A 27352-nucleotide genomic window follows, 5' to 3' on the forward strand; every position below is an offset into this window, starting at 1 on the left:
CAGGTGCTCAATATATATATATATATATATATATATATATATATATATGTATGTGTGTATATAAATATATATATGTATGTATGTGTGTATATAAATATATATATGTATGTATGTGTGTATATATATATGTATGTATATACATATATTTTAAAGATTTTATTTATTTATTCATGAGAGACACAGAGAGGCAGAGACCCAGGCAGAGGGAGAAGCAGGCTCCTCACAGGGAGCCCGATGCAGGACTCAATCCCAGGACCCCGGGATCACACCCTGAGCCAAAGGCAGACGCTCAATTGCTGAGCCACCCAGGCGTTCCACAAATATATATTTTTTAATACATGAAGAAATGAATAGTGCTTTGCACAATTCTTGGAACACAACAGATAGCTTAAATCTGTGATGTTGATTTTAGAAGTTAAAAAATGTTAATGTTAAAAAATGTTAAACAGAAAAGCCAAAATCCTCTAGGGATACTCCTTAAGATGTCAAAAACATAAACATCATATTTCCATTTAATTTCAATATATACACATTATATTGCACTTACTTGGAGTTTCTTCTAAAATTTCTTGGAACTTGGTTCTCTCGTAATCCACCAGCTGGCGTTGAAGATGTGGTCTAAGACTCCTAATTGTAAAATTGACCATGTCCATTTTCATGAGGTCCAGGACATGAAATATTTGTCTAAAAATTTTAGAATTCAAATAGTTAGAGTGGTGTTTAATGACTGAAATTCATTAATTGTGATCTATTTGACAGGCTGGAAAAGATAAACATCCCCAAATAGTTTTGAAATTCCAATTCCCATTGGCAAAGTCACTTTTTTCTATCTTTCTTTCTTTTTTTCTTTTTTTTTTTAAGATTTTATTTATTGGTTCATGAAAGACATAGAGAAAGAGGCAGAGACATACGCAGAGGAAGAAGCAGGCTCCCTGCAGGGAGCCCAATGTGGAACTCAATTCCAGGACCCGGGACCATGCCCTGAGCCAAAGGCAGATGCTCAACCACTGAACCACCCAGGCGTCCCAGCAAGGTCACATTTAATAGAAGGCATTACATGTGCATTCCAAAGGTATTCTTCACAGATCTCAAGAGTATTTGCTTGAGCAAATACAATACTTCCAGCTGATCCATTACACCCAGCCGTAAACTGATAGACACTAAGAAGGATAAACAATGAGTCTTAATGAGACAAAGAAGATTCAAAAAGGAATTTTCATTTGAAAGCCCTGAAATTTTAAGGAGTCTGAACAAAGTATATATGGTTTCTATTCCTACTGGAATGGGGGTGGGTGGAGAGAAAAGAAAAAAACGTACAGGGCACTGAGGCACAGAGGAAAAATACTTCAGTTTTGCTTATCTGGTTTTCTTCTAAGATCAAGGATTCCTTTGAAAGACTAGTTATTATTCTGTGTTGCTCAATTCCCACACTTCTCTATTGTGTGTGTGTGTGTGTGTGTGTGTGTGTGTGTGTTTTAAAGATTTATTTATTTATTTGAGATAGAAAGAACATAAGCAGGAGGGGCAGGAGAAAAGATAATCTCAAGCAGACTCTGCACTGAGCGCAGGACCCAATTTGGGGCTTGATCTCAGGATCCTGAGATCACAACCTGAGCCAAAACCAAGAGTCAGCACTTAACCAACTGCACTACCCAGGCACCACCTACCCACCCACCTTCCCTTTTGAATGAACTCAAAGATACTCTGAGAAAATGCAAGCAGTGTAAGTGCTAACCTCAGCACCTCCACAATGTTGCTGGTCGCCTTTAGCTCTCTGATATCGTCATCTCGAACGGGAGCACACAGCTTTCCCATCGTACTGATGACATAGTTGGCCAGGCCCTGGATGTCGACAGCACTGTGCTCAGCCTGCTGCCTAATGAGGTCTGTGTCCAAAACTTCACAGATCTGGTTGCGAAGTCGGTTGCCACCAGGAGTCAGAAAAGAGAGGAGAATCTACATAGGGAAAGGAAAGAGAAGTTAACAGCATCGTTATGTGGATAAGGGTTGTCATTTTTTACTTCCAGATGACTAAGCTCCTTGTCCATATTTTAATGCCCTGGATGCCACAGAAGCATTCACTGTCTGGTGGTGGGTCAGAGTGGGCACTCTAGTGTCTCAACTCTAAAAAGAAAGCTCTATCTTCTGAATTAAAGCCTCCACCCCAACCCATGGGAAGTTACTGAAACTACCAAAATGAGAACAACTGGCAAGGAAGCAGTATTATTGAAATAACTTCAAATAGTTTACAGATAAACCATGCAAAGAGAGAACAAGTTGCAGATCATGGCTGCATAAGGACCCTTTAAAGAAGAGCAAATGGAAATACCCTATGGGCTCCATTAGTGTATTTTCTATGTAAAAATATTTTTTTAAATTTATTTATGATAGTCACAGAGAGAGAGAGAGAGAGAGAGAGAGAGAGAGAGAGAGGCAGAGACACAGGCAGAGGGAGAAGCAGGCTCCATGCACCGGGAGCCCGACGTGGGATTCGATCCCGGGTTTCCAGGATTGCGCCCTGGGCCAAAGGCAGGCGCCAAACCGCTGCGCCACCCAGGGATCCCAAAAATATTATATATTATATAAGCAACCTCTCCTGAGTATTCACCACACAGCAGACACTGTGCTTACACACACCACACATGGTTGGGAGTACAGGCTTGAGCCAGAGCATCTCAGCTCAAATTCCTCTCCACTCCTCAAAGCTGTGTGACCCTGCATAAGGGAACTCCATTTCTTTTTTATTCAGTGAAAATAACAGAAGTAACTACCTCACAGCATTATGGTAACAATAATGAATAATCTAGTGTTTGGCACAGAGCAAGTACTTTGTGAATGTCAGTTAAAACTGTAACTGTCATATCATTTAATTCTTATGATTACCCTGCAAGTACTCAGGACACAAAAAGTCATGGAGGGAAAGCTTGTTAGACAACCTGTCACTAAACCAGGCTGTCTGGCTCCTGAATCTGTGCTTTTAACTACTGTGACCACTACTCTGTGTGCTAAACATTGCCCTGTGCTCCTTCCATTGCCGTATTTCCCTAGCTCCCACCCCACCCAAGGAAGTGCATTTCAGAAAACACTCTTCCAGTGATTGAATTTACTCAGTTTTCCAAAAAGAATCTCCAAAACTCTTTAGAGGACATAAAAACAGCCTCTGGGGGGAAAAAAACTTACTAATCAATACAATATTAACTTGCCTCTCTGATTTCTTCAAACAGTTTGATGGCATGTTCATACTCAGGAGGCTCAGCATTCAGTTCTGACTCCAGGACGTCCCAGAAAGCCCGGTGGACAATGTGTTTTACTCGACTGGCTAAGCTACAGGAAGGAAATGAGTTGTTTTTAAAAATAAGCATTATCTTTCCTGATTATAAAAGAAACATGCTCATTGCAGAAATCTTAGAAAATGCAGAAAAAAAATCCCAGAAAATGGCCCATAATCTCATTTTTAATCTTTTGACACATTTCCCTTGTTCAAAGTATTGTTTTAATATAGTTGAGAATAATCAACTAATTATGGTTAATATTCTGTCCTAAGAGATTCCCCCCACACTTTAAAAATGCTTCCTTGCTATAGCTTCAATAAATTCATAAAATTCTGTCTTAAGGAGATTCCATAATTTACTCAGCTACTCTTTAAATCTTTAGACTTGTTCTAGATTTGTGGGGATGAGACAGCAAAGTTGCTCTTTCCTCAACAGCTACAGTTTCATTGCACAGAAAAGAACAGACTGACCCGAAGGAGACATGCATGTGAATTGCTGCCAACCGCAGTTTAGATGTCCCATTTAAAGTTAGCCAGACCAAAATGCTGAAATGGGAACTTTACTAGGAAGAGCTCACAATAGAATAGGTGGCCACTTTGCTTCACCCCTTATGTCAATGCCCTAAAATAGATGCACATTTAAATATGCATCCCTACTGAACTTCTATATTTGGCAACAGTTTTAAGAAAAGCACATATTTCCCTGCACGGCACTCGCTTATGAGTCTCCAACCCCTACAGCGCATACATCTCTCCCAGGCAGAGGCCATAACTTCTCTTTTAAGTACCTGCCACTATACCAAGCACACTACCTGGCATACATGAGTGTTTGATGAATGCACAGTGAATGAATTAATAATTTGATAGTTAAGCACATCCTTTTAGAGTATAAATAGCTAAACATACAACAATGCTATGAGAAATTAAAATTAGCTTTCTAAGGAGTGTGAGTTAAAATTGTTTCTGTAACTGCAAATGCTATATTCTACCCAGCAACTTTAAATGTTAAAACTTATTCTAGTTGCCTGACTAGATTTATTCAACGTAAATGCTATTTCTAATGTTGACCCTCTTGAGCAGCTATAGAACAATTAGAAAGGCAAACACTGCTAGGATGGACTTTCACCCTTGACTTTACAAGCCTCATGTAGTTGGCTTGAATGGATCAATGGCTCATAATATGCTATTGCATTTTTAAATAAAGGTAATGGTCCTAAGCTTGCACTCTGCTTTCCTTGCTCACATTTTCCAGATATGGCAGAAAATGAAGGAAGGAGGCATTCCTATTTCCCATAGTATCAAAATACTTATGTTCAAGGTACTCAGATACCTATGAGCATGCATTTCAAGTGAGTATTTTAGTACCTATCATATCCTTGGGGAATGTGAGGTTCAGAAATGGACTCAGCAGAGCCAGGATTCAAACCCATAGCCTGTCTGATCCTAAAGCACAGTGCTTCACTAATGCCTATATCTGCAACTTTTGAATTTAAAGTATAAATACTCCCAAATTGTCTTTTGCTATACTTCATAAAACACGCTAATTTTAACTTCGAACATTCATTTTCATTAGTCAGTCAAAAATGTTTCTAAGCCATCCAATATGTGCCAGGCCCTGTTTTAGGTGCTGTGGTTACTATAGTAAAAAGAAAAGTATCTGCTCTCAAAAAGCTTATTTGTTAGCAGGGACAGAAAGACAAAACCAAAACACATTAAAAATGAATAAGGCAATTTCAGAACCATGAGGAAGACAGAACAAGACGGTGTGGTAGATAGTGATGGGGAAGCTGCTAACTTCACTGGTGGTTGAAGAAAACTTCTCTAACACAGTGACCTTTGAGTTGAGACTTGAAGGAGGAACAAACAAGCAGCCAGTGAAAATCTAAGGGAACAACACTGAAAAAGCAGAAAGGAGGACAAAGTCCTTACACAGGATAAAGCTGGTGTACTCCAAGGTCAGCATAGAAGCCAGAGCACCTGAGGCATAGCAAGCAGGAGGGAAAGAAGAGACACAGTTGGGAGTAGGGCCTTGCTGCCTAGGGGTTTGAGTTCTTATTCTAAGTGTAATAGAAAACCATTAAAGGATTTTAAGCAAAGAAATGACCTACTCTCATTAACCCTTTTGAAAGATCACTCTGGCTACCATGTGGATATGGAGGATGGACCATGGGAATCAAAGATGGAGCCAGGACAACCTGCTAGGACTTCAGAGTCCAGGTCAGAAATGATGGTGGCTGGGCCTAAGAGTGTAGTACTAGAGCTGGTATAAAGAATTGTGGTAAAATGCAGTTACCATAGAAAACCAAACAGATACAACTATTTTGGCCAGTAATCTTAAAAAGTTATTAATGATTATTATGAATAATAACCTCAAGAGGGGACTATGATCCATATTTCGAAGAAGGAAAATTATGATGTTGCTATTTTCCTGCTTTAAAACAAATAAACATAAAAGCTCCAAATAGGATCGAATATTATATGCTATCTTAATTGATAGAGGAAATACCTCTATATTTATTTTTTTATTTTACTTTATTTTTTTTAGGATTTATTTATTTATTTATTCAGAGAGAGAGAGAGAGAGAGATAGAGAGAGAGGCAGAGACACAGGCAGAGGGAGAAGCAGGCCCCATGCAGGAAGCCCAACGTGGGACTCGATTCTGGGTCTCCAGGATCATACCCCGGGCTGCAGGTGGCGCTAAACCTCTGCACCACCGGGGCTGCCCCTGCCTCTAAATTTATAAATGACACTGTGAGGTTGAAGATTCAGTGTCATTATTCATGAGCTAACTATGCCTGTAAAGGTGATTTATGTGTAGTTATGACCTCAAACCTTTTCTCCTCTTTGTCCGAGGGGATTTATAAGCCACCAAAGTCAGAGAGGCTGAGGCAGGATATAAGAGCATGGCTCTAACTAGAGGTCTCAGGGTTGGGAGGGTTGGGGCCAGGGGCAGTGAGGTTAACCAGGGGTGCCCATGTAGTTGTAATTCCTATCTTCAGATGTTTCTGAGTCACCTATTCTTAGGACTTTGGCAGCTCAGCTACATTTATTTATCTTTCATAACTTGAATATCAGTTTTTAAGAAGTCGATCTGCAAACTTTCTTGAGCATGTACTATATGTCAGGCATTCTGCCAGGCAATGGAGATAGAGCAGCAAACAATATAGACATAGTTCCTCCATTAATGGTGCTTTGGTCACATAATAAAGACAGATACTGAACATAAAATTATAAGCCTTCTTAGCAAAAAGGGGCAATAGGAGTATTTAGGAAGGGGATTTAATGTAAACTAGTATGCTCTGATATGTCAGGAAAAGCTTCCTCAGGAAGTGACATTTAAGCTAAGTTCTAAAGATTATGGGTAACATGTACCCTAGAGGAATGGTTTTAAAAACAAGTATAAGATCCTGTTAGAGAACTAACCAATTTTTATTTCCAGTGGCTATTATACAAGACTTCTAGGAATCTGTGTGAACGTGTGTGTGTGTGTGTGTGTGTGTGTGTGTGTGTGTGAGAGAGAGAGAGAGAGAGAGAGAAACAGACAGACAGACAGACTCCGCAGCTTGGTTTACATAAAACAAAGGCCTCTGGGTTACCTGTTCTCAGGGAGGGCATCTTGTTTCAATTGAAAATTCTCATTTACAGCAATTTCATGAGCAAGTGTCATGTTTGATAAGTTCCTTGCTGCAGCCATCACTTCGTCAAATGTTACGACCCTGGGAGGGCTTGTTGCTGAAAGAAAAACAAGCCTCAGTTCATGTCATGGAGGAAAAGCTACCATCGAATGAAGCCTCCCGAAGCAAACAGAGTTTAAGTTATTCTAATATATACATTCAGAGTTTTACAAGTTAAGACGACCATATACTAAATTAGGTAGATTTCCCTGCTAATTACTTAAGACTTCAAAAATTCAAAAACTCCTTTGATAGTTTCAGTTACTGTATTAATAATAAATTCTCAAATGTTTTATTTATTTTTTTTAAGATTTTATTTATTTATTCATGAATGACAGAGAGAGAGAGACAGACAGACAGACAGAGGGAGAAGCAGGCTCCATGCAGGAAGCCCAATGTGGGACTCGATCCCGGGTCTCCAGGATCACACTCTGGGCTGCAGGCAGCGCTAAACCGCTGCGCCACAAGGACTGCCCAAATTCTCAAATGTTTTAGAAATTATCTTATTAACATAAGCTATCATAAGTTACTTTTCTTTTATTAAATCATGTCACATTTTAGTACCTCTTGGTATCTGCACTTATTACGCAGTAATATGCAGGAACTTGGTAAGACTACTTTTATTCTGTCATTTGTAACTTTCATTAATTTAAGCAGACAAGATGAAATAACTGATTTTTTTAAAACTACAACTTCTAAAAGTATAGGCAGTATAGCGTAATGTTTAGGTTTAATTCCAATTTCTACTGCTGGTAGATATTATTTGACTTCACTACGGCATAACTTACCTCCTCAGGGCTGTGTTGAGGTGATTAAGTAAAGTAATTTGAGTAAAAAAGAACAAAGTAAGAACTTCATAAATGTAGATAATTAAAATAAAATTAATCTGGTAAGCTGGATAATCTACTCAGTAGGAAGTAGTAAATAAAGAATTATTCTAATTACTTTTTTAAAAAGATTGTATTTATTTATTCATGAGAGACACAGAGAGAGAGGCAGAGACACAGGCAGAGGGAGAAGCAGGCTCCCTGAAGGGAGCCCGATGTGAGACTCAATCCCAGGACCCCAGGATCATGACCTGAACCAAAGGCAGATGCTCAACCACTGAGCAACTCAGGTGTCCCTATTCTAATTACCCCTAAAGATTATTCTAAAAAATTATTCTAATTCTAACAAAGTAAAATCTTTTAAAAATCACTATTGGAATTCTTAGCTTCAATTAATTAAAATCATTGCCTCAAACAACAGTACTGGCTGGCAATATTTTGCTACCTAAAATAATTTTTTAAAGAAGCAGAGGAGAAAGAGAAGGAAGAGGAAGACCATCTAGAAGAGGAGGGGGAGAAAGGGAAAAACGGTGATACATGGAATTAGTGAAACTTCCCCTCTTTAGGATGCCTGTGTCCCCTGTTAGAGGCACCAACCTCATATGTAGTATAAAGAGTGAGAAAAAGCACAGAAAGCTAGGTGGTTGCTAGTCAATTCTTTTCTCAATTCTCTGTGCCATTAAGATTCTTTCAAGAGGGACTCCTGGGTGGCTCAGTGGTCCCCTTTTCATGTTTTAAATGTATATCATGGGTAAATGTTTTAGTTATCATCCTTTTTTTTAAGAGTTATTTATTTATTGGAGCGAGGGGTGTAGGAGTGGGCAGAGGGAGAGAAAATCCTGAAACAGACTCCTCGCGGAGTATGGAGCTCAACAGGGCACAAGCCCCAGGATCCTGAGATCATGACCTGAGCCCAAATCAAGAGTTGGCTGCTTAACTGACAGAGCCACCCAGGCCCACCATGTTTTAGTCATAATTCTAAGTGAGAAGAGTCTATACATATATACATACATATGCCAACATGAAGAATGAATATGGCAAAGTACCACCAGCTTTCATCTTTGGGTGATATTATAGGCAAAGTTTTCTTTTCTCTATACTTATGTAAATTTCCAAATTTTAAAAAATGAGATTATATAGATTTAACATAAACATAAATGAACAAACTTTTTGAAGTGTACATTTGATTATATTAAACATTAGTTGCTTCTTTCTGCACTTGCTTTGTCTAAGGTGTTATATTTCCTATACAAAATGTCAATTAAAAAGCTTAAAATAAAAAGACCAAACATACTTGCTTTACATATCTCTAGCTTCCACACACAAAAAAGGGAAAAGACATCTCCCTCATCATGGCCACCTATTAAAATCTCACACCCCTGGTGTAGTAATTCTCTTCGTGGGCAATTTTCTAGGGTGATTTGCACAACAGGTTTTGAAATCAGCAGGAAACCCTTTAGATTATTTCACTTCCTGCCTGACCCTTGAATTGGGGCAAGCTTCCTTCCGTGTAAATCAGCAATTATCAGAAAAGACCAATTTGAATTTATCCTAGAATATGGCCCAAGAAGTGATCTCAAGAGGGAATGACTTTCCACTACTTGAGAGAAAAGACAGATGGGGTTTAAGGCCCTGATTTATAGTAAAACCAAAGCAGATCAGAGACAGTAATGCAAATTAAAATGGGCAGATGGAAAAAAATAATAATAAAAAAATAAAATGGGCAGATTGTAAACTTTAGTGGCTACTTATTCCTGTCTTTGCAGTGCTATTATGGTACATCTAGAAAGGAGGAATAGTTTGTACTTTGCTCTCATTTATGAGTTTTAAAATCTAACACACATGCCTAGAATCACCCTCTCCCCCCACACGCCCTGCTCCCCCATCAGCTTACAAGCAGGAGAGCTGGATTTGCTGGAAGAGTCGCTTGTAAAGCTCTGCCTGGAGCACTCATAGTCACTGAGTGAAGCCATGCTTTCGGAAAACCGGGAAGAGTCTGAATCGCTTGGCTGGTCCTCACCCACACACTGCTTCTCACCATTGAAGGGCATTCTGTGTCACTGAAGTGTGGGCAAAGAGATAGCACCTGCAGACAAACAGACCCTGCGTCAGCGCTCTGTGGTACTTCACTGGCATCACAGATGGCTTCTTTTAGTGTAGACAGCTTTGCCCACATATGTCACAGTGTTGGAAAGGTCCTAGAAGATAACCTCATCTTTCCCATAGCAGTCAGGCTATTACCAGGCCTTCAAGACTACCTCCCAGAAAAGACACTCCATCGCCCCAAGTGTGAACTTACTCAGGACATACACAGTGTGAACATGGAACAGCTCTCACAATAACAGATCCTTTAAAACTGTGCAAAAGACACACAGGCTCTCTGTTCCTAGGTTTCTAAAACATGGAAAGGGATGTTGACAATGGGGCCTGAGGCCAGACTGCCTAGGTTAGAAGCTCATGTTGTCTTTTGCCATGTGACCTTGGGACAAAAGTCACTAAACCACCTACTTCATGAGTCAAACTGGGCTGAAAGACTAAACTTGCAGGGTTGCTTGAAGATTAAATAGGCTTAATTTTATTAAAGTGCTTAGCACCAAAATGTTAGCTATTTTTTTTTTAAGATTTTTACCTATTTATTCATGAAAGACAGAGGGGGGTGGCAGAGGGAGAAGCAGGCTCCATGCAGGGAGCTCAACGGGGGACTCGATCCTGGGTCTCTAGGATCCTGCCCTGGGCTGAATGCAGCGCTAAACCACTCAGCCACCAGGGCTGCCCAAATGTTAGCTATTATTACTGTTCCTATGGCTTTGTTCTAAGTAAAATAGTTTTGAAATCAGCCTCTTTAATTCCTCGTGAGCCTCTTGGGAAAGGAGAAGACTAACTAAAATCTCTGGCTGGCAAGTCTTCAGGTTCTTCTCCATTTTCCTGTGAACTGTCATGATATAAAGAGTAAAGCCTGACACTGGGTTTGCACTTGACAGCTGACTTGGTACCACTATCACCCAATGAACAAACAGGCACCAAAGATCCTGACTCATGGGTCAGAGATGGGCTCTGGGGACAATGGGACTTACTATGCCATAAAACCAGTCCCTTGACTTTATCTACATCCAGTGCTGTATCTGAGACATTAGACTACCTCCCAGGTATGGGCCCAGTCACCTTCTAGAAAGGATATCCTGAGCACACAGGATGTCCCAGCCTGAGCCCAGGAGCCTCAGCCAAGGCCCAAGAGAGAGCTGGCTCTGATAGGTGTGGTGTTAGCTGACACTGAGGGGAACCTGGGCCTGAGGAAGAAGGCACCTCAAATCCTGAACAGACAATAATGACAGAAGGATTCATGGAGTCTCTTTAAACCTGAGCCAGTCCATGCAATGAGATATACAGAGCTTTCAAAGCTACAAACACTTGAAAACACAGCTATGCATAGTATGTCTAGAACTCCTGCACAGTCTCTTCAATGATTCCTTTCATATTTATTGAGCGCCTACTGTGCAGCAGCACCAGGAAAGATAACAGTGAACAAGAGAGACAGGTCGCTACACTGATGGCTCTCAACTCCAGTTACCTACAACTATGTGTGCCTGAGTCTAGAACACAAGAAAAGGGGAAACAAGACATTGCTGAGGAAGCACAAGAAAGGAGAGGCAGGGTGGGACTATGGGGGAATCTTGCCTTTGTTGAGAGAAATGGTGCCATAATTTATCCCTTGGGTGGTCACAGAGACAAAGATGAACCTCAGAGGGACTTATTAAAGGTCAAATGCCCAAGGGCATTTGCCCCTGGCCTCCCCTAAACAACCTTCTTCAGTCCTGCCAATCGCACAAGGGCACCCCTCCTGGGGCCACCACTTCCACAAACAGAAGAAAACCACTAACTAGGAGGCTGAGCAGAGCTGCCAGGAAGCTACCACCGAGAGGTCTACCTTACCCTAGAGTCCCAAGGCCAACCACCACTGACAGAGGCTATAAAATAGCCCTGAACCCTTGCAACCCCAGTGGGGTAAATAACCCCCTTTACCACATGCAAAGCTCTACTTGAGCTTTAACTGTCATCTGCTGGGGAGGAAAGGAATACAGGACAGAAAAAACTGTCAGCTCTAACTCTTTCACTTCCACCAAACCCCAATCCTAAATGGAATACTTGCCCTTCCCTCTAGATTTCTCTCTCGTGCTCTGACAACATTTTATGTCCCACTGAAGGCATCTCTTGAAAATGCTACCTTCCTCAGGAAGCCTTTACTCCCTGGCCAGAGTGAATGACACCCCTCTTTGCACATCTGCAGCACATGTCCTCTACCTCTGGCATAGAGCTGAGTGCCTTGGACAGTTATTTTCCTCCATGGCTACTTCTCTGACTTTTCTTAATAAGGCAGGGACTGTGTCTTGTCCATTGCCAGTGTCAAGTACGTGACAAGTATTCATTTAGTGTCAGGTGAATCAGAATCATTGAATCCCATTTGGTACAGCTTCAACCAGAACATTCGCAAAATGATATCACTACACACTTACAGGGCTGGGACTGCCAAAGTTAAAGCATTGGATCAGAGAATCTACCACTTAAACCTACTTTATTAGGTTTAAGACTCAATATTCCCTGGTCCTGGTCACAGTCTTATTTTAATATCTTAAACCTTGTTTCCATTTTGTTATCTTCCTCTGTCATTCCACCATAACACTATGCTCTGTATGCTCTGCTCTTCGTTTTTCTTCACTTTAGCTGTTTTTCCAAGTAAAGGTGAATAAAAGCTTTCATCCACTGGAACTTATGAACTAGGTTAATAGTTATAACTGTCCATTTCATTTTTCTACTCTAGATGAACAGCACACTTTGTTTGTTCCTTAATTGTGTCTAACAAGGCAGTAAAGTACAAAGATTTAAAAATAAAAGATATAGGGTAGGAGTTAGAAGGCTAGGGTCTAAGGCCTGGATCTGTCATTAATTTGCTGGGTGACTTTATGCACATCACATTGGCTTTCTTCACCTCATTTTTCTGAGCAGGTTGGATCAGCTATAAAGGGTCCCTTTTAGCTAGGAATTGCTAAAGTTCTATAAACTCAGGGTTCCATGAGGCTTCACTAGATGTTCTGAGAAATTAAATGTACTCATCGCAGACATACTTAATAACGTGCAACTATGCTTCTTTCCAATAATTCACTGGAAGTAGAATTTCTGGCACAGGGGATGCAACAGAAAATTTGAAAGCTTCAACATGTTTAGACACTCTTGTTTGATTGGTAGAAGCCTCCATAGCACAACTGGGCTTTAGTGCATCCAACAAGAAACTTTCTTTTGAAGCCCAAATGCCCATTATTACTCTATAAAGAAATTGCCTGTTTCCTCCTCCAGACATACTAATAATACCTAGGGTTGGTGTGAAACTTCATTTAGTCAATACATGTAGAGTGCTTGGAACAGTGTCTGACAGAGAAAACAGGATATAAATCATTGTTATTATTAATATTATTTTCATTTTTCTCTTGTTATTATCGTTTTAGGCATTAAAAACTCTAGGGGGGAGAACCGTTTCACCCCGATGATAAAAATATATTCTCCTACAGATAAACAAGATTGCTAGTTAACCTAGGAAAGTACTCTTGCACTTGTCTGAAATACAAAAGCTGAAAGCAAACAGCCCATCCCAGTGTAAATGGTCATCTGCAAGTTCCTTCACATCTGTTCTTACTTTTCTTGGTCTCGGGTTTCCATATAAGTCATCTGGGGACAAAGCTACTTGACTCAAAAGGCACTGAGGGTAATTAGATGGCTTTAAAAACTACTTTGGATTCTCTCTTAGAACAGTGATAATAAAACCAGTCCCTTTCCTTAAGAAAGGTAATGCTTCTCATACCGACAAACTTAGACCTACTTTAACTTTCGGCCATGGCAGATCACAAGCAAACCACACAACTTTTCAAGAAACATCACATCTCATCCTACCTAGAGGATTTACTTGCTGGCCAAAGGTAAAGGCAAAGGTAAAAACAGTGGATAACTCCAAGCAAAGCCTCCAACACTACAATGGGTCCCCATCAAGGAGAATAATCACATTTTTCATTGCATTCTTTCTCATTTATAAATTCAATATTATATAATTCTTTCCAAGACCAATGACTGGGATGCAGCTGACATTTATTGTTGAATGAATGGCAATATGACCACTGACATTTTAGAGAGGAGGAAATGGATACAGAGATCCGAAGGGGACACTGCCTTCTTCCCATGTCCCATGTCAGATGGTGGGGAGATGGGTTTTTAATTTGCTGGTCAATTCCTTAGCCTGTGTCCACACTACCAACTTTACTTCTTTATTTCCTTTCCATGGCAAATTGATTTGCAAATGGTCCAGCATGGGTTCAGAATTACAAAGGTCCACCAGTAACAATGTATATGTCCATGAAACAGTAAGAACCCTGGCTCTGGAGTCAGGTCAACTGGGTTCTTGATCCTGACTCTTGATATTTACTGAGTGGAGAAAGGGAACTTAGTCATTTGTAAAATGGGGCTAATAATAGTATCTATGTCATAGAATTGTGAAGATTAACTGAAATAGTCTATGTCAAGTATTTAAGCTCCTTGTAAAAGCTTATTTTGAAAATGACAGATTTTCAATTATTATTTTATTCTTACTAAAAGAAATCATGATTTCCAAACATGTCAATGTCATAAAAACAAAGGAAGCCTGAGGACATGTTCCAGATGAAAAGAGACCTAACAGCTGAGTGCAACAGATGATCCCTGACTGGATCCTGTACCAGAGGGGGAAAAATGCTATTATTGAGTCAACTGACAGCATTGTTATAATACTTAAATCTACGGTCTGTATTACAATGTTAAATTTACTAAAGTTGATAAATGTACTGTGATTACATATTTAGGAATAAAGGGCCATAATGTATGCAGATTTCTCTAAAATAATTTAATGAGAAAAAGAGAAAACAATAAAGCATATAGAGCAAAATGTTAACAGGTGAATATGAGTAAAAGGTAGACAATAAGGACTTCTTTGCACTGTTCTTACAACTTTTTCTGTAAGTTTGAAATTATTTCCAAGCAAAAGATTAAAAGAAAAGTACTAAACCAAAATTTCAAATCTAATTCAGAATGGTCTGGGCTCCTGCAATTTTTAGATTTTGACCGTTCCCATTGAAGAGATAGCTTAGATATTGCTCTATGACAAAAGCTCTTCTAGACAGTCAGACTTGTCCCAATGTCCTTCTTGAACAGTGTCTAGAAAATAAAACAGGAAATAGGCCAGAGCCTTTCAGAAGAGGCAAATAAATCATCCCTCTTAAGAGTTCATCTCCAGGTGGTTTCCCTTTTCTTAAGAGGCTTCTTGGCAATGGTTTATATTCCTCTGTGATTTGGCCTCTGCTCACACCATCCTGTGCCACTCTCCCCCTAACCCTTCCGCTACAGACATAATGGCTTTCTTCAGGTTACTCAGATATGCCAAACTTCCCACTTTGGAGCACATGCACCTGCTCTCCTCTCCCCTAGCACGTTCTTCTTTCTGATCTCCCTGGGATGGGCTCCTTGTTGTCATTTGGGTTCAAAATTAAATGTTACAACTTCCAAGTGACCTTCCCTGATAACCTCACTCCATCTAAACTAGCCATCTAGAGCTGAGAACACTTCCTGGGATAGAGGGAAGCCCAAAGAGTATCACTGAAGAACAAATCAAGCCACATTCCTATTCATATTGTAACCTGGGGTTTCCTTCTTCCTTTCCCACTCATATTGCTCATATTCCCATAATGCAGTCACTTAAAGTACTACGGTTGCTGTTTATGTATCTGACTCCCCACTAAATATTAAGCTGTTTGTGGGAAGGGCCATGTCTCTGCTAATTCCCAGTGCCTACCTCAACACACTTCCCAGGCACAGATAATTCAAACCAGCAAAGAATCACAGTTTGTAGAGCTCAAAGAACTGTTTACATTGTGTCTTTCCACTTTCTTAATGTTCACTGATAGTAAATAAAAACAATTAGAGCTAATATTTACTGTATATTTATTATGTCCCACCACCCCCCCATAAGTGCTTTAAGTATTTTATCTCCTTGAATCTTCATTATAATCTTGTTAGCTGAGGTACTGCTATTATCCTCACTTTGTAGATAAGAACCTGAGGTTCAGAGAGGTTAAATTACTTGCCCTACGGTTCACAGCAGTGGCTGAAGAAAATCTGAAATCCAGGGCATGGACCCCTAAGGCCCACGCTTTCTACTATTTTAGGATGGCTGGAGAAAATTTGGTGTGCTGCTCATCCTTTCCACTCTCAGTCTGCCAAATCGATCTACCCAAAACCACGTGGATACTTGCATATGTGGTAACAAGCTGACCTTACCCCAGGGTGGCTGCTCAAAGTACTATACCATGAAGGGCATCACTGAAAGAGTCTATCATCCAAAATAATTCTCAACCACCCCACTAGAGTAAATGAAAATCCTCTATCAGGGAGCCATTCCTTAAGCACTGCACGATCTCTAGTTAAAACCCACATATTATCAAAAGTCTTAACTGCTTACAATCAGTATCAAAAACATCTTGAGGTGAATTATTCAGATTTTCCAGCAATGTCCTGTTTAAGGAATGGAACTCTTCCAGCTAAGGTTGGGTCATGGAAATGAGAAAATTCAAGGAATATCTAGTGGGTGTCATCCTTGAAGACCAGATCAAGGTCACACGCAAAGACAAGCATTCAAATACATGTAGTAAAGGACAAGGAGTCAGAGGTGTAAGACTGGGCTCTGAAGAAAAAAAAATTGTAGATGGTGTGGAAAATCCTCGTCTTCCACGAAACGCTGCTTTAGAACCCGTCCCAAACAGCAGTACTAAAAATTTATTCATATGCAGCAAGGCATAAACCACAGAGCAGAGAGATAGGCTCCAGCTCCATTCAGCTAAAGAATACTGGTCTTCATCAAATTAGAGCCAACAAAGAGCTAGATAAAGGCCAACAAGCCAGTCATTGTCTGAGAAAGCAGATGTTCATGCAACACATAACATTACAGCATCAGGGAGAAGGATTTCTAGGCACTTTTCACACTTGGAAACACTTCTCCTCCCACCCCTGGCTGGCCTATTTTAGTACCTGTGCTTCCTCCTCTGGGGGCCTCAACTCCTCACAAAATGGCACTGAAGCTGCTTCCACACATGACTGGGTATCTTCAGCCCTGGGCCACCTCAAGTGGGGCCACCTCCACGGGCTGCCAGAGTGATGTATGAAATCCCTGGAGGCAAGAGGACACAGCAAACAGGGAGCCGCCTAAAGTGGGAACCACTGCGATAACCTCATTATGGTCGCGGCAGGTGGCAAAGAGCAGGGTCTCTGGCTGGGCTGGAGATCATGGGACCACAGGGATCTTGGGGGCTGAGGGCAGTGGGGACAAGGACAACTTGTCTGGTTTCTCAAGGTTAACGTAACAGGACAACCACCTAAGACCATTATTTGCCAAACTTCTAGTCATTTGGGTACCACTGTTCACGCCTGTTTCCACATCTCCACCCTCATCTATAACCTAATTTATCGATCACCTCTATCTCGACTAGATTTTTGCATTTAAATGCATTGATTTTAAAAGTTTTGTATCATCGTGAAATCGCTGGTCTAATGCAAGTGTCCCCCAATACTAACCAAAACGCAGAACCCTGTTCGTCCACGTGCCACCTCAAAGCAGCGCTGTTACCCCGAGTGGTGCCACCCAGAGGAGCAGTTCTGGGCCGCTCAAGCCACCCCGAGAGGTCAGGCGTTCGAGCTCGGGGCCCGACCCGCCTCGGCTCCGGGGACGCACCAGCAGGCGGTGCCCCCGTCCCTCCGGCCGCCCCTCCCTCCAGCAGCACGTTTCCTGTCAAAACAAACCCTTGGGGGAGGGGACGGCGGAGGCCGAGCCCAGTGCCCGGGAAACCCCGGCAACAAACCCAAACACACGCTTCGGGCCGCGCCCGGCGCCCCCCGCGGCCCGGCCCGCCCACCCCCGCTGGGCCGGGGGTCGCCGGCGGGAGGGGCGCCCTCTCGGGGCCCGGAGGGCGGGGAGCCGCTCGCGGCGCGGTCGCTGGCCCGAGTCCAGCAGGATGCAAACCGCGGCCGAGAGGCGCGACCCCGCCGCCTCCGGGGCCCGAAGCCCGCGGCCACCCCGACACCCGCCGCGGCCACTCGGTGCCCGCGCCCCGTTCCCACGCGGGACGGCGGTTCGAGGTCAGTCAAGGAGACGGGGGAGCAAGAAGCGGGGCTTTAACGCCCCCGGCACCGGAGTCCCACGACAGAGTTCCGAGGTGGGTGGAGGGAGGCCCCCGGGCCGCCCCGGGGCGAGGCGTCGGGCTCCACTGGCCCGGGCCGGTCACCTCGGAGCCGGCGACCCCCTCCCCGATGGATACGCACCGGGTCCGGCGCGGAGGCAGGCGGAGGACACAGGCGACTAGAGTGAGGCCGGGTCGGGGGTCCTCGGGGGTCCCCTCACGAGCACCGCGCAGCACCTCGAAAACTCACCGGCCCAACAACCCCCAGCCTCCCAGCAACCCCCCCGCCGGGCCCCACGCGGTATTTAAAGGGCCGGGAGGGACTCCGAGGAGGCAGCCACGGCGTAGCCGCGGGACCGGCGGGCGGGGGGAGGCGGCCCGCGGGACGGGAGAAATCCGGGTCACCCTCGGCTCCGACAGCAGCGCTCTGGCAGATTTGACCTACTGCAGAGCAGCTGTCCTCATGTGCGGGTGGAAGACGCCGGGGAGAGCTCGGATTGACGGCGTCCTGCATGCGAGGGGAAGCCGTCCCCCCCGCAGGCTTCGAGTGGTGCGGTCCGGGGCCTGCTAGGGGCGGGGAGGAAAGTGTTTACGGAACTGGAGCGGCCGTGCGGCTGGAGCGCCCGGCGATGGAGGCGGGGCTGTCGGGGCTGGGGGGCGGAGCCGAGCCTGGGCGGCCAGGGGGCGGGGCGGGGCGGGGCGGCCAGGGGGCGGAGCCGAGCCTGGGCGGCCAGGGGGCGGGGCCGGGCTGCGCGCGAATCCGCTGGTGGCCGCGCTCGCGGAGCTCGGGGCTGGCGTGAGCGTGCGGGGCGCCCCGGCGTGGGTGGTGTACACACTCCGGGGCTGCGGGTGGAACTTCTGCTCCCCGAGCACCCCTCATCTAGGCGGGGCGATCCAAATTGGGTGCCCAACATCACCCCGTCCGCACAGACACTCACAGCCCAACATGCAGGAGGGCAGGTGCGTTCCCACGCGCGTCAGCAACCGACCTGGTCACCCACGTTTGTGTCTGCGCCTCCACGTAAACACCGGCCCAGATTTGCATATGCCTGGACTGAAAGATTAGCTCCTGGGAGTCGCACCCACACAGGCTCTCTGAAGGCGTCGACTTCAAACATGGTGTGCATGCAAAAGATAACACATCTCACTTCCTCTAGAGTTCTTGGCAGCACCTCTCTCCTGGAGAAGTGTCGACAGTGGTTAATGTAAATAAGCAGTCCCAGGGCGGGTTCTGTTCAGCTCTTGTGGGCGTGCTTCAGGATGTACAGAAACACCATTCCCCTCAACCGCACACATAAAAACCACTATATTTTCTGTACACTGGCATTATTTGGGGGAAAGTTTCATGCAGGACTGTAAGTGGATTTTGTACAGGCTGAAGTATTTCTATTTCGTGCTGAAATCATGTCTGAATTGTGGAGGCAAAATTGGTTCTAGAAAAAAAAAAAAAAAAAAAAAAAAAAACCAGGCAGGCAACATTTTAAAGGAGAATAGAAAGCCAGTTATCCTGGATGAAATAATTTGGTATTGCAACATGGACTTGTTTTGGGTTCAGCCCTGGCTCTGACATTAATGACCCATTGGATCTTGGTTGATGGATAACAGTGATAACTATCTCATTGGGTAAGGTGAGGATGGAATGAGATAAATCATCTGAAGTGCTTAGAGCTATACACAGTAAACACTAGTCAGGGTTAGTTATTGAAACTATTAGGCAAATCACTCTGAACAAACATGCCTGGTGATCTCTATAAATTTGTATTTATGTCTCCTTATGCCCTCTATCCTCCTTTCTAAAAAGTACAACTTGATACAAACCAAGAGATTAAGGATAAACTGCTGTTGCCACCCATAGGTTCTTTCCTTGTTTATATTATTTATTGGAATCAGCACTCAGGGTAACAGAAGCCTCCAATTTCAATTCTTGCCAAATAACAACCACCACTCAACAACTGCTGTCACCACCCTAAAAACTCCACAACAGAAAGATTAACCAAAAATATCCCCCCCCCAACTTTTAGACATTGTGACAATGACACATTGCAGCTTTGCTTCTTTTTTGTTAGCTTTATAGGCACTTGTTAAGTATTGTTTTTGTGTTATTACATAACTTGGAACAGGTGAGCATGAGTCAGGAAAGTTATCCAGTCTACCTGAATGACCAGTGGCCTGACCCTAGGCATGGCACTTATTTCAAAGCTCAAATATGTATCTCTCAAAGCCACAATGAAGCAATTTTTTTTTTCAAATCAGATGATTCAAGTTTCAGCATGTGCTGGGGTGAGAACCTTAAGGTGGAAGAGGTGGGATAACATCAGAGACCCAAGCTGGGGAGAGAAAATAACCCTGGAAACACAATCTACTCTTACTTTGACATTAAATTAACTTGCTATCTGGAAACCTTTTGGTCAATTACCTGACCAACCACCCTCAGTCTGGCTTGTATATATAAAAGCCACTTTGAAAAAATATAGTACCATAAAATATTAGGCAATTCCCTTAAAAACGAGCCTTGAATCACGTTCTTGCTCAGAGAGCTCAAGCAGTCATAGAATAAAATCCTCCTTGCTCAAATATGTTGACAACCTTCTGGAAAAAAAAAATGTCTAAAAGGCGATCTCTTTGGTAAGTAAGCTTCTAAAAATTATTTTCACACCGAATTTTTCTAACTTGGCTCTTTGAACCACTTAGAAAATTCAGAGTAATGCAGTTTGTTTGCCACCTATAAATTACATAATAGTCTAAATTTATTCTACTGCCTTTGGCACATACATGACTTAAGGGCTGATCAAAATTATTGCTAGCTGAAGAAATAGAAATACTTATTTTCTCTTTACACATTTTAAATCTGAGTTTTAAATTGTAATGAGTCCTTGAAAAAAAATCAGAAGATCCGCAAATGTAATTTTAATATGAATTTGCAACTTCTTAACTTTCTTAACATTTAACTTCAATAGTGGAGTTGCAACTTGTACTGATTTAGCATAATGTAAATTCAATTGTATATACTCAGATGGGACAGGGTGCAGGGAGCACAACAGAATAATTTAAAGACTGGCAGTGATTTTGCCCCCAGCTCTCTCTATGGGAGTTGTGAGGTTTCTCTTCCTGAGTTGATCTCAGTTCTCAGACTTCTCATTTTGCCTCAAGCTTCTTACCCAGGGCTGGCTTCATGGGTGTGCATGAGGCCCTACACTTGGAAGAGCCATACCCTCAGTTTAAGGCTCTGCTGCTACCATCTTGAAATTCGTCATAATTTTTCAATAAAGAGCCCAATTTTTATTTTGCACTGGATCTTGAAAATTATGTAGCTGGTCCTGATCTCTCCACAAAGCACATCAGTCTAGAGTTTAAAGGTACTTATTTTCCCTTCACCTGTTCAAATCACTTATTTTATCTAGTGCTTTGTTGAAGAATCATATCTCTGTCAGGGCACCTGGGTGGCTCAGTTGGTTAAGCGTCTGCCCTTGGCTCAGGTCGTAATCCTGGAGTACCAGGATCAGGCCTCACATTGGGCTCCCTGCTCAGCGGGGAGTCTGCTTCTCCCTCTTCCCCTCCCTCGCCCCTCTCTTGTTCTCTCTCTCTCTCTCTCCCTCTCTCTCTTTCCCTCCCTCCCTCTCAAATAAATAAATAAAATCTTAAAAAGAAAAAAAAAAAAAACGTGTGTTTCCATGTCATAGGCAAAAACAAAACAAACCAAAACAAAACTGGGTCTATCTCACATCTTATGACCCATCAAAGGACCTTCCAAAGATAATTTTAACTGCATGTGATTTTGGCCTTATGTTCTCCCTTTGGAAACTAATCCCTCACATAAGATAATGACTTCACTGTAGTAGAAACATTGATACATGGAATATCACCTTTTTTTTTTATCTCTAGGGGCTAGGAAGGCCAAAAAAGCAGTAAGGGTTGGGGGGAAAGACAATAGAAAGTAGGAGGTAGGGGGGCACCTGGGTGGCTCAGTGGTTGAGCATCTGCCTTTGGCTCAGGGCTTGATCCCAGGGTCCTGGGATTTAGTCCTGCATTGGGCTCCCTGCAGGAAGCCTGCTTCTCCTTCTGCCTGTGTCTCTCTGCCTCTCTCTGTGTGTCTCTCATGAATAAATAAATAAAATATTAAAAAAAGAAAGAAGGAGAAGGTAGAAAAAAAATTAAGCTAAAACAAGCTAGGTAATTGGTAACTAAATGTTCAAAATTTGACCTACCTTCTCATCAGCTTTTGTCATTCTTTTCTTTTGGTCTTGAAGACAAAGGAGATTTAGATCATTGACCAGTTTTGACCATTTATCAAAATGTTGAGGCTTGATCAAGTTTCCAAAGCACTAGACCCAGTTTTCCCCCTGCCTTCTCTGAACTGAATTAGCATAAAATTGGAGGTGACTTCTCATTGCAGTTGCCTGTACCTTCACATCTAGATACAGACCCAGACCCTCTTTCCTCACATGCTAAAGGGAAAAATGTTTTTAGAATCCACCCATCCCTTTCACCGTCCATGGGCCCCCTCCACTTACCTGGAAACCACTGTTGTTCCCTGGAAAGCAAAGAGAGTGCGGACCAGGAGTGCAGGCAAGGCTGGGCAGGAAGTGGGAGGGGCCAAGGAGACGTGATGCTCTAAAGTGCACTATGAGAAACCAAAGAGGTGTTGGCACAGAGCCCTGGCCAGACAGTCACTCTCTCTACCCGACCTCTGGGGCCAGCAGGTGGTCATTTTCTAAATACCTGCCTAGTCCGTCCAACCACGGATGAACATTTATGCCCTCACTTTAAAAATCCATTGCAATATCCAGTGGAGTACAGGAAGAAATAAAGGAAAGTTTTAAGAAATGTGACTTTTCAGATAGGCTGTTTAACACAAAAATATGAGTTACAGAACAATGATTGTTGGGTGATACCGTGTCTGCTTAAGGGAGAGCTTGATGAGAGAGCATATGTGTGTGTGCTCTGTGTTTATAAAATGTATAGAAATGGACTAAAAAGTTACCCTCCAAACTCTTTAAGAGGTAGAGTGGGAGATGTTCCTGATTTATTCTATATATATACTAATGGCCTATTCCTTTTACAGGGAGAATGTATTTCAATTTCATTATTCGTATATTACTCTGTAACTCACACTGCCGTACAATGGAGCACTCTCATGATTGTTTGTCCTCTTAAATATACCTTAGTGGTAGTGGGCTATTAACACTGCACGGTAAATAGCTTTCCCATCTTCTTTTTATTCATATTTTTAAAAGTCATGGTAATCAATGGAACTTTTCATATAAACCATAGAAAGGAATCGATTTGCAAAAGGTCCATCACTACAGTATGTCAAAATTATTTCTGCTGGAAAAGTAAAAATTATTACTTTTTTAGGTTGTTTCCTTCAAGTCCAACTCTTAGACAACATAGGTGCCTGGAGTTTACTTTCATTTAAAATACATGTTGTGCCCCAACATACCACCACTAAGGGTTTCCTTCTTTTGGTAATAAATGGGACAGGAATTCTTTCTCAAAATGGTATGAGTCTTGAATAATTTTATTACCTTTGGAGGATGAAAAGTTGAGAGCCCCGAACAGTCAGAACAAAGCTACAGTCTGTACAGTAGCTTTGACCCGAGTTGCTGTGTGTTCTAGTGGAAGGTATTATATGAGGGCACTGAGGTTTATGACTGACCAAAGTGATATTCAGTGACTCATTGAACTGGCAGGTCAAGAATAGAAACCAGAACTCATTTGATGGCTACTCTACAAATGCACGCGCACATGCACACACTCATACATGCTCGCGGTGTCACATGCAATGTATCACCCATTAGTAGCATAATTATCTAATTTCCATAACAATCTGTCAACAAGCATACCAGCACTATATCAACTAAGCACTCATGGTATTTATAAGCACATTCCATTACATTACTCTGGAAGGGTGCTTGTGTCTTCCAGGAAGTGAGGAGAATGGATTGCTGCCAGCTCTCCTAAAATAGGAAGCCGTTTATGTTTTTCTCTCATATATATATGAAGCAGTCAGAGAAAGGGGAAAAAAAGCAAATTCTGCTGCAAGAAAATCTGGAGTAAAGAACAGCTACAAAGCATTTCTGGCCAATTCCCTGAGACGCATGCTTGGCCGTGACATTGTTTATGTTACAAGTGCACCTGCATGTACATACTCAGCAAATCCTGAACAGCTGAATACAACAGAATTGTGCACACGTGAATATTAATGCTCAAACTGAAGTCTTCATTTAAACGGTGGCTACTGTGGTTATATTTCTAAGTTAAAACTTTTTAAAAATTTACAAGTTTATGTAGATCAAAACTCTCTTTTATAAAAAAAAATTATTTATTTATTCATGAGAGACACTCAGAGAGGGGCAGAGACACAGAGGGAGAAGCAGGCTCCCTGCAGGGAGCCCGATGTGGGACTCGATCCCAGGACCCCAGGATCACACCCTGAGCCAAAGGCAGACGCACCCAACCGCTGAGCCACCCAGGTGTCCCAAGATCAAAACTTTCAAAGAGCAAATCAATTAACATACATATATAAAAAGCAAATGTAGAATGGTAGAAGGTGTGCTTTGGATTCAGGCAGACCAGAGGGCTTATAGCCATGTCCTAGCACTCGTTATACAAATGCCTTTATCTTCACAGGTGTAAAATGGGGATGATGACATTGTGGGGGCCATTTGTCATTTTGGTGGCCCAGTTTCTCAAATGGTAGTCCAAATGGCAGATCATCCCTGTGGAATGGTCTTAGGTATAGGTGACTTCCTTCAGTTCTTTCCCAAGCCTAGTTTTTCAGCCGTCATCTAAATTCCATGAACTACCCCAGAGCACTTGGTATGTCTATTCAAAGTAGGTGTCTATTATTTGCCACTAGGCTTCTTTACTAGAACAAATACCCCTCCCCAACTAGTTTATTGGAGAATTAAAAGAGATACTATGTATAAGGAGTTGAGTGGAGTACCAGGTACATTGTATGGACCAATAAATCACAGTTATTGTACTCTTGTTATTTACTGACATAATCTTTACAGTGTCAATTGGTGCTGAGCAACTTAAATGTCTGTGACATGTGATAATTTAATATGATGCCAAGGCACAAACAAATCTGATCCATCAAGTTGGTGGTACAGGAGCCATTTACTTAGCTAATGAGTGAGCCTAACAGATCGCCCAATATTTATATATTAATGTGAATATTGCTATTCTCTACTCATCAGACCAGTCAGTCAAGATCCATTCAGAAAAATAATAGGCTGTTCCACTTAGTTCAATTGAGAGAATCCAATAGGCAAAGACATTATACCCAGGAAGAGCTCTTACAGGATGGCCAAACAACCCAGATTATAGAATCAGTGGGAAGCTACTTCTTTCCCTAGAGCTGAAGGAACAAAGGGACAAAAGCAGAGCCTGAGAGTCAGGACTGTCCAGTAGGAGGTGAAGAGATGAACGTAGAACCCCTGGGGAGATAAGCCACCACTGGAGAAGTTTGCTCAACGTGTGGCGTGGCAGTTGTGGGTTGAGGGGAGGAACAGAAGGGACAGGAGTGGTGGCTTCTCCCTTCTTCCCATCCTCCTGTCTCCCTCCAGGGCCACCCATTAACCAAACCCAGCCTGAAGCCAGTTCAAAAGGGAAGCTGGGAAATGTAATATCCAGAGTTCAGTCCTCCCTGAAGACATAGCAGGGCAGGGGAAGGGAAGAGAAAGGGTGTCTGACAACAAACACAAGCGGAGAAGGAGCTAGACAACAAATATGGTAAATTTCATTAAGGGTAAGAAGGGATTGTTTATATTTTTAAAAGTTATGTCTGATGGCATTTTATCAGGAGAACTACATTCTAGATTGGTATTTGCTGATGGGGCACTCAAGAAATAGCCCAGGATTCAATTTCATAAAGCTACATTTTAGTGGGAGAGCTGTTATCACACCTAGTGGAGTCTTGCATGTGTGAGTCACTCAGCAAATGCTTATTTTATAAACAATTCTATAAATGAGGGATGCCTAGGTGGCTCAGTGGATGAGCGTCTGCCTTTGGCTCAGGGCATGATCCCGGGGTCCTGGGATCAAGTCTTGCATCAGGGGAGCCTGCTTCTCCCTCTGCCTGTGTCTCTGCCTCTCTCTGTGTGTCTCTCATAAATAAATAAATAAATAAATAAATAAATAAATAAATAAAATCTTTAAAAAAATTTTTTTAATTCTATAAATGAATAAAGACTATATTGGTTAAAACACCTCACCCCATCACCATTGTGAATATTGCTACTGATAAGAATGAAAGGTGAAAATAAGGACCATCACTGATATTTTAATTTAAGAGAAGGATGAAAGAGCCAATAAAAAGTGTGCTAGAATTGGAATCTGGTTCTCCACTTTTACATGTTCGATTTAATTTTTTAAAATGTATTTGAGAGAGCATGTGCAGTGGGGGGTGGGAGCAGCAGAGGGAAAGAGGGAGACAGTCTTAAGTAGACTCAGTGCTGAGTGCAGCGCCTGACTCAAGGCTCAACTTCACAATCCTGAGATCATGACCTGAGTCTGAAATCAAGAGCCAGACACTTAACCAACTGAGCCACCTAGGCGCCCCATTTTTAATTTAATTTTAAGAAATACTTATTGTGGGCTTATTATGTGGTGGATACCAACAGATGCAAGGAAAATATCAATGATCAAGAAACCATGATTTTTACCCTTGTGGAACTCACAGTCTAGTGAGAAGATAGGCAAATAAGTGGGCTATTTTACTACTATATGACAAATGCTATGGTGGCTAGCAGCACAGACACAGAGTCAAACAGGCAGATCAAGTTTCTAATGCCCGCTTTGTCATGAGCTGAGTGTTTGGGGGTTAAGCTAAACTTCAGTTTCATCTGGAAAATGGGTGAGTAGTAATACCTTCTTAATATCACACGCATGAGAAAATATATGTGCCTGACACAGCTGGTGCTCAGTAAAGCTTAACAATTGTTTTATCATTATTATTAGTTAATAATAATAATGTATACTGTATTATATTAAGAAAAATTTCCCCAAAACATGGGTATTCATCCAAACATGGTCCAAAAACTTGGAAATAGGCAAAAAAGATTACCGGATGTCTTTTCAGTGTAGTGCTGTGTAGTGTGCCATACGGCAGCAGACCCATTCAAGGATTAAATAATTCACTAAGACTCTGTACCTTTGTTGGACTTCCTATTTACTATTGGTTCAGATATTTTACAGTTTTGGAAAGGTAGATGTTAATTTATTGAAAACTTATAATACCACAGATGCTTCTTGTCTATTACCAATACAAATGAAATGAAATTCTGTTCTGCAGGGAAGATAACCCCACAGGTTACTGTTTGTTGACCTATAAG

The 27352-nt window shown here is 42.3% G+C and overlaps 1 protein-coding gene and 1 long non-coding RNA gene across 6 annotated transcripts in view; one reads left to right on the top strand and one right to left on the bottom strand.

The window, feature by feature from the left end:
* Positions 1 to 18488, bottom strand: part of TCP11L2 (t-complex 11 like 2) — a 38561-nt gene extending 20073 nt beyond the window's left edge. The window contains exons 1-7 of one of the 4 annotated variants that reach the window (XM_025462010.3): positions 18157 to 18446; positions 16870 to 17008; positions 9668 to 9859; positions 6869 to 7004; positions 3204 to 3324; positions 1736 to 1956; positions 548 to 684 (exon numbers count right to left, since the gene is read on the bottom strand). In XM_025462010.3, the coding sequence (XP_025317795.1) occupies positions 548 to 684; positions 1736 to 1956; positions 3204 to 3324; positions 6869 to 7004; positions 9668 to 9824 (772 nt within the window). In that variant the 5' untranslated portion in view covers positions 9825 to 9859; positions 16870 to 17008; positions 18157 to 18446. Of the gene's footprint in view, positions 1 to 547; positions 685 to 1735; positions 1957 to 3203; positions 3325 to 6868; positions 7005 to 9667; positions 9860 to 16869; positions 17009 to 17412; positions 17565 to 18156 lie in introns of those variants that run through there. The other 3 variants (XM_025462008.3, XM_025462018.3, XM_049115351.1) reach the window with 3 other exon arrangements.
* LOC118350002 (uncharacterized) overlaps positions 17868 to 27352 on the top strand; it is a 32351-nt gene continuing 22866 nt past the window's right edge. Inside the window, exon 1 of one of the 2 annotated variants that reach the window (XR_004802925.2) lies at positions 17868 to 18050. This is a non-coding gene — a long non-coding RNA (uncharacterized LOC118350002). The remainder of the gene's footprint in view (positions 18051 to 27352) is intronic. The other variant, XR_004802924.2, reaches the window with a different exon arrangement.

This window comes from Canis lupus, chromosome 10, assembly GCF_003254725.2.
Source record: "Canis lupus dingo isolate Sandy chromosome 10, ASM325472v2, whole genome shotgun sequence".
Lineage (NCBI taxonomy): Eukaryota > Metazoa > Chordata > Mammalia > Carnivora > Canidae > Canis > Canis lupus.